The following is a 12,546-nucleotide window of genomic DNA, read 5'->3' on the forward strand; positions in this document are numbered from 1 at the left end:
TAAGCTTGGACATTTTCTTCCCACAGATCTGCAGAAAGCACTTTAACAAAGAAACAACCAACCACAATTCAACAGTAATGCCAGCACCAAGCCCACCTTCTGGTTGGAACCTTTTAACTGCAGCTGCCACAGCATTAAGCGTCCAACTCTACAGGAAGAAGCATGCGGAGGCTGAAAAGCCTAAAGATTTTCCTCCTCCTGTAAGGATTAAAGACGAAGAAAGGAAGGAAGAAAAAGTAGCAGTAATTCAGAGTTTAAAGATTCAGCAAGGAAAAGCAAGAAGAAGGGAGATCTCACAAGCAGCAAGACAAACTTCCTTTAGAAGCTTCAGCTGATTTGATGTGCATCAACAAGGACTTTAGGGGAAAGTCTGAGAAACAAAAACTGTCTTCTTAAAAAGCATCTTGGTCCTTCTCCTTCTAATTAGTAAGGAAGTAGTGAATTAATTTGAATAATGTATAACAGCAGGATTCCAGCAGATGAGATGGCACAAATTCAGCTTCAACAGAACTTTGTGGCTTCTGGTCTGTCTGGGACGTTGTCTTGTGAAAGCAGTTTCGCACCCTTTCAGTGGAGCGATCAATTCACAATAATCACCCCTGCCAGTCTCTCAAGTTTTTGCTCAACTGTTCTGTATTCTGTGTTAACTAACAGTGTTAGAAGACGAAGACTCCCCTGAGGGAAAAATCTGTTCAGTGAATGTGTGAGTTGGAAAAGCTATTTGCACATTTGTTTTTATATCAGTTTGTGGTGGCTGCATCTTTTTATTGCAGCTGTTGTCTCTGAAGTCCATTTTGGTTTGCTATCTTCCTGTTAAGTTGCCTGTCTCAGCATCCATTACACAGCTTGAGTTTTCTGCCCAGATATGTCACTCTTTGAAGTAGGCTATGGCAGTCTTCTCCGCAAAGCTGCTAGAACTTACTGGTTAGTGCACAGAAATTCTCTAGGTGAGGCTGCACATACTCCAGACTCCAGTGCATGGCGTATTTTAAAAATGGATCTTTCGAGGAGCCCTCACTGCAGGAAAATACTACAAAATACCATCACTACTATCTCATGGCAATGTTTACCGGTTACAATCACACATCAAGATCCCAGGCATGCTACAAATAGCGAAATAACAATGCCTGTGTCCAGGCACCAATGTCACAGTCTTCTTACAGGAGGTGAAAAGTAGCATTAGTGAGAGTAACCAACTGAACATTAAAAATCCCAAATACTAAAAGTGATTCTCCTGTACAGGTGTGAAAACAAGTGCAGCAACCAGAGAACATCTGTTGAAGCACACTTCGGTATCAATATGCACCACTAAAATTAAGCATTAAGCATAGCAACTAGTATCTGTATAGATTAAGTAGATTCTGTATACAGCATTGTTTCAATACTATTAATACACTTTATGAAACACTAAGGTATTGGTTGTGTTTGGTTTGGGGTTTTTTGGGGGGTGGGGTTGGTTGTTGGTTGGTTGGTTGTTTTTTTGGTGGGTTTTTGTGTGTTTGTTTTGGTTTTGGTTTGTTTTTTGTTTTTTTTTTTTTCTCTTGAGTCTGTGCTGGGCTAAAATACAGAGCTGCCTTTAAAAACATCTGCCCAGTACTCCCTATTGAAGTTGCACTGTGATAAAACAATGGGTACTTGAAGTAAATAATAAGCAACTGGCTTTTCCTATAGGACAGATAAGGATTCTTAATTTATGTTTTAAGCATTTTTTCTACCATCATGACCTCTGACACACTGTCTACTTAAAAATGGGTTGGGGGTTTTTTCTTCTTCTGAACTTTTACTTTACATTTTTTCCTGTAATTTGGTAAGATATTTTCCCAGAGGAGAAAAAAAAAAAGCTGCACTTTAACATGACAGTCCATAATAAGAAAGCTGCATGTATGTGCAGTCACAATGATTACAAATTTGCACAGTAACCTCCAACACTGAGTATGTCATACCTCCTAAAACATAAGCTGGCGTTAGAGACAACAGCTTGATATATGAAGAACCTGGAACAAAAATATCTGCCTCGTTCTCTTCTTCATCTTCATTCATGTCTGTCTCCTCCAGTGGGTCAACTACTGGTCGTGCCTGAAAGATCGAAAAAAAGGAAACGTCAGCACAGAATTCCAAATCCTCATTATCTTTCATGATTCTAAGGCTCAAGCAAGTGTCAAAAATACTAATTAAATATGATAAGTTCTCCATTTCATTAATTTGAAGTTGAAAGAATATAAGCTTTTCTTCTACCTGAATGAAAGGCAAAACTGCTTGATAAAAATCACATGGCTGTGTAAATCCATCTCTCTTATATTAAAATTAATCTTGACACTTACAGTCTGAACTTATATTACTAGAACTTACTTTTCACTCTGATTCCTCTTCAATTAAGAGTAAAAAAAAGTTTTATACTGGTACTTTGATATACACATTCGTTTTCAGAATTTTAAAAACTGCAACATATTTATGATTTCAATGAAAACATATTTACGCATTTTCTAATGACTGTAAAATAACAGCACTAATAATATAAAGCTACATAATACTGTGAAATATTTAGTATTGCAAAAGCATTTAGAGATTTCCATCATTCTACCTTGTGCTCTTCTATGCAAAACACATTTCTCATGCATAAGGTTTATGCTGAACTCCTCTCATCAATTAATATAAAGAAAGTACATGTTTTAAAGTAGTTTATTCCAACCTTTTCATAATAGCGAATTACAACACACAAATGGAGCTAATCTTGTAAAAAAGCAGTAAATAAAAAGTTACAGAAGTCTTTACTGTGCCATAAAGTACCAACGGACTACTGATTGTTGCCTATTCTCACTTAAAAGGTTACTATAAAAAAAAAAAAAGGTCACATGGATGACCTTATATGTTCACTTTCTTGCACTATTTCTTTTTGTAAGGTTATTGAGTCAACTAACCAGAGTGAAGTTTTTGAGTTTAACAGCCCTCTACATACTTGCAGAGCTTTCCAACAAACACCTTGATTCCTCCCTGACTGCCTTTATCAACAAAATAGAAAAAGGTTATGCTGTAAAAGTTCAGAACAGAAACATGGGAAGCGTTTTCAGCTTAATTCCAAAAACAGGACCTACTTTTCAACTTGACTTGCCAATTTCAGGGAAAAAAAGCACTAAGCATGAATGTGACTGCAATGGATGAAGCAGTAATCACAGGAGCTGCTTAGTGTTAAGACTCAACTGCAAGCATTAACAAAAGAGCATAAAATGCAAACTGACTGTCCAAAAATAACCTGCTGATTGAACTAAGAAGTAAAGCTACCTTCTGACTGCTTAGACCTCACTCAGCCTCTATTTGTGCCTTTCCCCTCTCATAAGTCTTGGTTATGCTCATCATACATAACATCATCACATTCCACCAGCAGGATCTCATATTTCTTCTGTGAGGCTCTGAAGGTTGTCTGGTAGAGCTGGCAAAAGGCCTTGCTTCCCTTCCAGGAGTATACAACCCATGTCAGATGTCCTTACTATTAAACATACAACATTGCTACCTGTTCAGGAAGATGAAGAATTTTATGTTCTTCAGGACGAAATGATGAGAGTGACTTATAGGCCGAAATGGCTACAACAGCATCCTAGAAAATTAACAGGAAGAAAATCACAAGCACAGCATATGGTATTGCTGCCTACTGGACACTCCACAGAAAGAGCCTATTCAATAAGCACTGAATACTGAAAAATACTTTAAAATAATAATGTTTTCCTGAGGCATGCACTCGCAATTTATTACTTTATATCAACAATGCAAACTAGCAAGACCAATTATCTAGACTTGATAGAAAACATTCTGATTGCTACACTCCTTTTCTGCTGTGAGAGTAGTTTACATAGAAATATTTGAGCTATATTTAAACTCAAATACTTTTGTTCCACCAGTCCCACCGTGATGATGGTCCAACATTCCCACTGTGTTACGATACCCCACCGAAGAATTGGGTCAGTTGTCAGAGCTGCAGCCTTGCCAAGAATGATTCACCATGTTTAGGCTGAAATTTACCAGTGGAATCAAACTTGTTTATGTTACTCCTTGGGAGTGGCAGATGCTAGGACCATCAATTACTACTTTTCATGTGCATTACATTGCTTCAAAAACAGTGTTATACAGTCAATGACAAGAAGAAATTACTATTAGAAAATGAGATTACTGACAGTGTTAAGTTTTATATCTTTCTTTCAAGACAAGGTTAACAGTCAATTGCTGACACCAGCAATTAACATTTTTGGTTGTATCACCTACCTTGTTTTGTGTGTTGTTCCAAAGGAAGCTGATAACTTGAGCTTTGAAATTCTATAAAAGCAAACAAAACAGGTATTTAGAGTTACTTTAACCAAATAAGCAGTCGAAATAGAGGCAGTTACCTGAAAGAAACTGCTGCCACATCAACATGCACTGAGCTAGGAAGGTGGAAGATGCGCAAGTTTGAACTGTGGACACATTCACATGCGCTCACATTCTGGGAGAGGGAAATCCCTAATCAATCTTGCACCGGAATTTCTCATCTGTCTCCCAGGATTCACTAATGCAAGATACAATTGTGAAACTGTATGGAAATGTCTATTATGATTAACCTGAATTACGCAGTGAGTACAATTTAGAGATACTAAAAACAAGCAGGCATGTTTAAAACTCATGTACAAAGATACACTAAAAGAAGAGAATCACCTTAGTCCATGGGTACATACCTCATATTCATTTGTATTCACTGTTAATGAGGGAACCAGGGCAAACAATTCATTGAGTGCTTTTAAAATGAGGGGTCTTGTATCACAACTCAGCTGTGGTGACAGAGCATTCCATGTAGAACGGATGCAAACAACCTGGATGGAAAGTGAGAGGCACCATTACCAACAGCAATCCAAACCTGACTTAAATGACACTTCTTTCCAGCACTTGCCTTCTTTCTTCCTCCTTGTGAACAGGAATCGAAAAAGAGTTAAGAAAAAAAAATTCAGTTGTATTAAGCATCTCCAGTATATTAATTGACATCCTACAATAATACTGCACAACACTTCACCAGATAAAATAGCTACCAGTAGGAATAAGTAGCACACTGTTAGCAATACACATAAAGCTATAATTGTATCTTCATGTAACACTACTGCTCTACTTAACTTTTTCCAGCTAACTTCAAAGCAGCTGTCTGGGAGCGAAACAGGAGAAAAGAGGAGGAAGCCATGTTCCCTGGGAGTCTTCCAAAACAAAATGCCCTTAATCTTTAAACACAACCAAATCCAAACAAATTTGTTGAACAAAAGAAGAACGTAAAACTGCAGGAATCCAGAAATAGCTGGGAAAATGTCAAACTAAAATAAACACTAATGCCACGGCTGTATTAGCCCTATACTAAGCAGGTCGTTCTCAACATTTTAGAGCAAGAGAGATCAATTCAGCAAACCAGAAACATAAAAAAAAAATAATTCAGTCAGGAAGCCACAGACTATAGAAACAACATCCTTCTAATTGTTAACTTACAATAAGCGTAAAACTGGTTTGAAAAATACATAATTATTTTTATTTTTATTCTGTTAATCATGAACTTGGAGTCATGCCATTTGCTTTCCAAGTCCTTAGAACATAGTAGCTTCAGCCTTTTAAACCAGTCTTTGCAGTGATACCAGAAACCAGAACGTTGCTGTGCACAAGTTGAGACCTGGCTGGTCAATCTGAAGGGCAAGAAGGAAGTGCACAGGTGGTGGCCGCAGGGACTGATACCTGGGAAGAGCACAGGGACGCTGCCCAGTTGTGCAGAGATGGGTCAGGAAAGCCAAGGTGCAGCTGGAGCTGAACTAGGCAATGGATGCAAAAAAATAACAAGAAGGGCTTCTACAGGTATGTTAGCCAGAAAAGGAAAGTCAAAGAAAATGTAACCCCTGGGATAAGCAAGACTGGCAAACTGGTAACAATGGAGGAGGAGAAGGCTGAAGTACTCAACAATCTTTTTTGCTTCAGTCTTAACTGGCGAGCTCTCTTCCCAGACCTCTCGAGTGGATGAACTACAAGACAGAAACTGAGGGAGCAAAGTCTTTCCTACTGTAAGTGAAGATCAGGTATGTGACCACTTGAGGAATCTGAACATGCATAAATCATAGAACCATAGAATGTCCTGAGTTGGAAGGGACTCACAAGAATCACTGAGTCCAACTCCTGTCGCTGCACATGACAACCCCACGGTTCACATCATGTGTCTGAGGGTGTTGTCCAGCCTCTTGTTGAACACTATCAGCTTATCTCAAACTCTTTATTCAATGAAACCACAAAATTGCAAAGATATTATTGTAGTTTGAGTAATAATGGTCCAGTGGTATTCAATTAGATACTCACACTTTACACCTACTGAGAAAGGTTCCTTTGGCATTTCTGGCAAAATTAAAACTCTCCTCCTGTATGATCATTCTCATCTTCTAGGAACACCTTTGCTCTGGTGGAAATCTACAAACTTAACATCCAGTGTGTTCCTGCTTTTGCAAAGAACACTTGAAACAGAGTTCCCAGTCTAGAGTAGTTAGTCCTATAAGATGCCACTCTGATAGCTGCCAGCTCAAACATGAAAACTTAATTCAATAATCCATCACTCAAGTGTCAGATCTAAAAAAGTCGCAGACAAATTCTGGTTCTTTGCAGTTAAGGTGGGGATGTTTGAAAAATTCCATTGCTGCATCCAGAAATCATAGAATGCTAGCATTTTGGAAACTGCAATTCTTTAGAAATGCAAAAGGAAAAGTTTTCTAAATATCAAAAAATAACTTTAAAATAGTGTAGGTGTTATGTTTGTGTGTTTCATTTATCATCGGATGCTTTTAAAACAAACACACATCCTTCAAATGATTACATTCTCTTCTGCCGCGAGGTAAGGCACGCTTACCTTGCATGCTTCCCCACCAAAACCAACACATTGCACTTGCATATCCAGTTAATAGCATAGGAGCTTGCTGGAAGTATAACAACATTTTTCTCATTTTGAACACTGCTGGTATTAGGAGAGGAAGAAATTTTTTTGTTGTTGTTACAAAAGGAGAACAGAACCAATATGAGTTCATTCAGGTTGTTAAACTCTACTTCAATTTTTAATTAGGACAGAACTAAAGGGATTAAAAATAGCCAATGACATGTTTGGAAGGAGAGATCTGCTAAGAAGGGCGTATGTGTGTCTGTTTTGTCTTAGCTAAATAAGTAGTGCAGCTTGGAATAGGCCACAATCTAAAGGCTTTTGCTGCATTCTGACATAAAGGATAATTTATAGTATGTTTCACCTGTTCAGACAGTACTGACAACTAAATACTTGTTCGTGAAGTGGATCTCATACAACTTCAGATTAGGTAATAACCTAAATAAATTTGGTGAGCTGATCTGAAGAAGGAACATAATTTCTAACAACCTGGCTAAACATCATCTGGTACACAATAAATACAGAAGCAAGAGGATATTCAAGCCACCACTGAGCGTGGCTGCATGTTCTAGCCTGTCATTGACAGGCTTCATCCTCATCTGCTGTAACACTGAATTTTCTTAAAAAAAACCACAACAGAACTCTTAGAAGGTTAAGACTGTAGAATTCTTTTGGCTACTTTCAGAAGGAATTTTCTAGAGTCATAACGTAACGGTAGTCCTACAGAAAAACCTCTTACCAAATGAAGTACTGTGAACTAGTGGGGCACAGGGACAGGAACAGCAGGGAAGATAAGAGAGTAGTGCTTTACACACAAACAAATAAAAATGTTATAAAAGCACTTCTGGAGGAACAAGTCAGTGTGATAAGCATCTTGTGATGAACTCTCTCTGCTAGTCATGAATTCCCAAGGAACAGTCCTGTGATTCCAGAGTCACTGCTCAGCTGGACAAAGCTGTCCTCTGAAAACACAATGCACTCTAGGAAACTAGCAACATAAGATAACTTTATGACACTGATGTGCCAATTACAATCTGCAGAAAAAACAGTGATAATCAGAAATTGTATGTTGATAGATCAAGACACACTAGTGTCATACTTTAGTAAAAGTTCTTTTTAAGTCTGTTTTCAACTTCATGTTCTTTGTGTGTTTCCACCTGCTTCCAGGTTTGTTCAAATTGACATATCATTGTCACCTTGAGACACTACAAACCATATAACTTAGAAGCTCTCAGTGCTTTTGGTACAGTATATTTTTGTTTACATCTGTGTTCTTTTGTCATTTTAGATATTTGTTTTAAAATAGGAAGCTTATCGCTGGACAAAGCACTGAAAACATATTTGCTAGAGGGGGAAAACTAGAAGTTAGGTGTTACCGATGTCTGTTTACTGAAGCACTCTTGCTTCAGGTGATCTACTGACCTAAGAGGGCAGGAAATCATGGGAAAAAATAGGAAACAATAATTAAATCAAATTTCACTTCCGATCTGGGGGGGAGCAAGTCAGAGAAGCACATCCATTTTAAGCAATATTTCCTCTGACACAAATATCCATTCACACCAAACCTCAGCAAGGTTCAAGTCTATCACAGAACCCTTGATTCAGAGATTAACTTAGGTTAGAAGGGACTGCTAGAGGTCACCTAGCCTAACCTACTCCACAAAACAGGGCCAACTGGGTTACACGACACAGGGACTTTTTCACTTGCTTTTTAAGGAGACATGGTGGCTTTAATAGCTGCAAAAAGATGCATGGAAAAATTGCTTGTGACATTTCTTAGCTCTTCATGGTAGTTTGGTTTCACCCTTTGGTACCTGAAGGTACCATAACCTCTTTCAATGAAAGTAAGTTACAAGATTCCTCCACTTTTAGGTGGATCATGGACCACAACACTTGTGTAACAAAGGCTCTCAAGCCTTTGGGTTGTGGTTGGCACAGCTGATCACTCCAGAATCTCCTCTAAACTACAATTAGGATAACGCCTATCAGAACCTTCCAGAACATGTAATTGCAGTAAAACCTACCAGACACATCCTCTACTGCAAAGTGTTAACACTTAACAGCCAGCTACAGAAATACCTGCAACTTGAGAAGAGCGAAGGGCATACCATTGCTTTGCCTATGTGCTATATGCTGTGACTGGCACATCGTCCCCTACAGTGGAAGAAGGCTCAGACGGGCAAAGCCGATGGGCCCACAAAGCTCGGAGATTAATGCAGGGTGGGGCTGAAAATATGTAGATAAACTGATTTTTGATAACTTCTTACTCACCTGCCCTGCTGTTATAAACAGTTCAGTGGATTAACCCAGGGTGTCAATGTTTCTCCCCAGTTCATTAAAAGAGCGTGAACATGTCCCTGTGTCAGTCAGATCAGCATATGGAGGAGGGAATACATTGTTCAGCCCTAGACAGAGTTAAAAACCAGACAGCCAACAAAATAATTCAGAAGAGAGCAGCAGGCTTGAGCTGGCTTCAACCCCCATATTACTTCCTGGCAAGTGGGGACACTCAGCATTGTGACAGTGAGCATATTACAGAGACCATTAATGGGAATCACACTGGTATTGTGATTGAACTGTATACTGCAATTGTGCTATTTTGCTTAGCGTAACTTACATTTGTATCATAATCTCAGTATATTTTGTATCACTCTGCTGAATCAGAAATCCTGTGTAACAACTATCTTCAAATAAGAGAATTTAATACTACACTTTACACCCACGCACGGAATATCTAAAATAACCTTGTCCTTGAGTACTGGACTCTAATACGCACTGTGACAATGAAAAATGACCCTAGTTGCGCTGTGACGTTTGTGGACAAACACGATCTAGGAATTTGAGTAAATAAAACCATCTTATTTTCAAAACAAATTTTGCCCAATAACCCAAAACCAGCTGACTTCACAACATGATGGTGCTGCAGAGGTAAAAGTGCTACTATTAATCCCAAGGATTAACAGCCAAATCACTCCTCAATGCCATTTCCATAGTAAAAAATTTGGCAATGATCGTTCTGTCTACAGGGTTTGTCCACATTCAAATGCAAAATGCTTATGTTGAAATTTCAGCTACAATAAGGGAGTTATTTTTGTCAATTACACAAATAGTTTTCCAGTTTCTCCTACCAGATTTTAAGTACTTGGAGTGCAAGTTTCCCCACACAGGAGAAGAAACACGCAAGTCAAAAGTCACTGTTAATGTTTTGAATTACAAAGTTTAAGATAACATTTATTAAAATTATTAGTCATATTGTGTGCTTCGAAGAAAATAAAATCTTCGTAAGCTTAAGAACAGTAGCAACTTCACCTAAAATACACTGATGAACCTAGTCTTCCTGGAGCTATTCAGCGTCACTCAAGCTATTGCTATACACCATTTCTTACAAAAAGTGTATTAGCTACCTTATTAGAAAAAACAGTAGAAAAGGGATTAGAACTCTGTTCCAGCCTTGAGAAAAACTGCAAATGAAGTGTCAAAAAAAAAAAAAATATGGCAAAGCTTGGCAGAGCAAAAATAGAGGGAGGAAGAGAAGGGAACAACATGGTAACACCAGCTAGACTACACTAGTATGCCACACTTGCTAATCAAGAGACAGAAAATGAAGTTACCACTGTAATGAATGCTTCCAAGACAAAAACAGGCTGGGTGCAGAGGCAGGTAGAGAAGGAAGAACTGTTTATGACTAGATGACCTTCAAAAGTAATTTCCAAGCCACACCGTTCTATGGTTCTGTGATACAATTTAATGCACTCATATGAGGAAAAATTAAGTTTACATTTCCACAATATCTTCGACATTTCCCACTTTCAAAAACCAAAAATTGCACAAGTAATGAAGATGCACTGAAACTGATTTTGGTAGCTGACTTGAAAGTGCAACTGAGGGCAAAGCCTATAAGAACTAGGACAGGAAAACCTGGTACCTGTCCATGAAGTGATTCTTCCGTTTCTTTCTTCTACCCTAAGTAGCTGAAGTTGTCCCAGCCTTACACTTCTCAACAGTGGTATAGTAGATCTGATCTCAAATAAGGTTTTTATAGTAGGATGTGACATATGTCATAGGCCTAGCTCCTGCTTCTTTGCAGGCAACAAAGTCTTCATTTAATCCAGCCTGGGAAAACATTGCTTAAATACTAACTGAGGCCAGCAATCAAAGAATCTCTGTGACCTTAAGAGGAGTCAAACTTCATATCAAAAACTAAACACAGCAACTACCCTGAATAAGCTGCTTCTTAGTAGCCATTGTCTGAAACTTTTAAACTATATTGTATACTAATGTCTATGAACTGTTAACCATTTACTATGTTGTTGTTGAACTGTTGACTTGATTTCAAACATATTATGTGGCAATGTCTGGATTTTGTTGGACTGGCCTCGTGTAGTAAACACTGCACTGAAAGTGAAGAAGAGGATAAACTTAAAATTGCAGAGAATGGGTAATCAAATATTCCTGCAGGCTACTCCACTAACTCAGATGGCCTGCACAGTCCAGTTTATCTACAGTGTGACTCACAGCATGTCTGCCTCTGCATCACCACATCTGGTATGTCACTGCAGAAACAAAGAGCCTTGGTTCCTAGGTTGGTGATATCATATGAGACCTCAGGATATTTCTAGTCCAATGTCTGGCTCAAAGCAGGGTCAGTATGAGTTCAGACACAGTTGCTCAGGGTTGTATCCAAAATGAACATGAAAACGTCCGCTGGAGAGAGCACAACCTCTCTGGGCAGCATGTTCCAATGCTTGCTCGTCCTCTTCATCAGTAAGTAACAAACGAATTAGTGTAAAGTCTGACCATTACAGGTGAGTTCACTCCCTATCAGGCAGATTATCAGGCAGTATGTAGTTTATCTACATAGTTTCCAGCAATCAGAATTATGTGCCAAACAGCCATCCTTTTCAAATCTCAAGGAAAACTACATGAAAGATTCTCTTTTCAACAGACTGCAAAGCTGTCCATGCACTGAAGGCATGACCTCTTGTAGTATAAATTCACAGTATAATTTCCCAGGAACAACTAACTGATGTTGGAAGAGAGGAATTAAATTTCTCAGAAGAAATAAAATGCCGTAACAATCCAATGTACTCTTAAAAAAAAGCCAACTAAGAAAAAAGTCCATGATCCACAAACAAAACATGAAACACAGGGACAAGCCACTTTAATCTTACCTCAGCCTCACAAAGTGCCTGAAGACCCTGTAACACTATGGCAGCAGGTGAAGCTTGATCAGGTTTTGTGCATTCATTTAATACCTGGGAAATTGCAGCCAACATGTCTGCTCCATGCTGGTATGGCCTAAAGCAAAAAACGTGACGATATAAGGCACTACTCATGCATACAAACAAAAAATTCATTTACTTACTGACAAAAATTCGCTAGGTATTAGTTTTGTTTAAGTGACAACTAAACCAGTCTAAAACTAGGAGGAAAAAAAGATACAAGAGGAAGAATATGATAGAGAGCTCCAAAGGCTGAGTGACATGGAGAACTAAATCAGCAGGCAACAAGTTCCCAATAAAAGATCACAACGTGGTAAAGCTATGGAAGTTTTTGTCCAAGGATGTTGCGTCAGTTAAAAGATTACATCATTCAAAAAGTAACTGAGAAGGAAAATCCATGTGTGCTATCAAATACATTAT

General features: G+C 38.5%; 1 protein-coding gene across 4 annotated transcripts in view; it reads right to left on the bottom strand.

Annotated features, from left to right (window-relative positions):
- FOCAD (focadhesin) overlaps positions 1 to 12,546 on the bottom strand; it is a 110,942-nt gene that overhangs the window by 47,988 nt on the left and 50,408 nt on the right. For all 4 annotated transcript variants that reach the window (XR_011736651.1, XM_071802588.1, XM_065860805.2 and 1 more), the window contains exons 15-19: positions 12,076 to 12,202; positions 4,701 to 4,835; positions 4,255 to 4,305; positions 3,509 to 3,592; positions 1,944 to 2,076 (exon numbers count right to left, since the gene is read on the bottom strand). Coding sequence is in view for 3 of the 4 variants with exons in the window: in XM_071802588.1 (XP_071658689.1) it covers positions 1,944 to 2,076; positions 3,509 to 3,592; positions 4,255 to 4,305; positions 4,701 to 4,835; positions 12,076 to 12,202 (530 nt within the window). In the remaining variant the exon portion in view is untranslated. The remainder of the gene's footprint in view (positions 1 to 1,943; positions 2,077 to 3,508; positions 3,593 to 4,254; positions 4,306 to 4,700; positions 4,836 to 12,075; positions 12,203 to 12,546) is intronic.

This window comes from Patagioenas fasciata, chromosome Z (assembly GCF_037038585.1).
Source record: "Patagioenas fasciata isolate bPatFas1 chromosome Z, bPatFas1.hap1, whole genome shotgun sequence".
Classification (NCBI taxonomy): Eukaryota; Metazoa; Chordata; class Aves; order Columbiformes; family Columbidae; genus Patagioenas; species Patagioenas fasciata.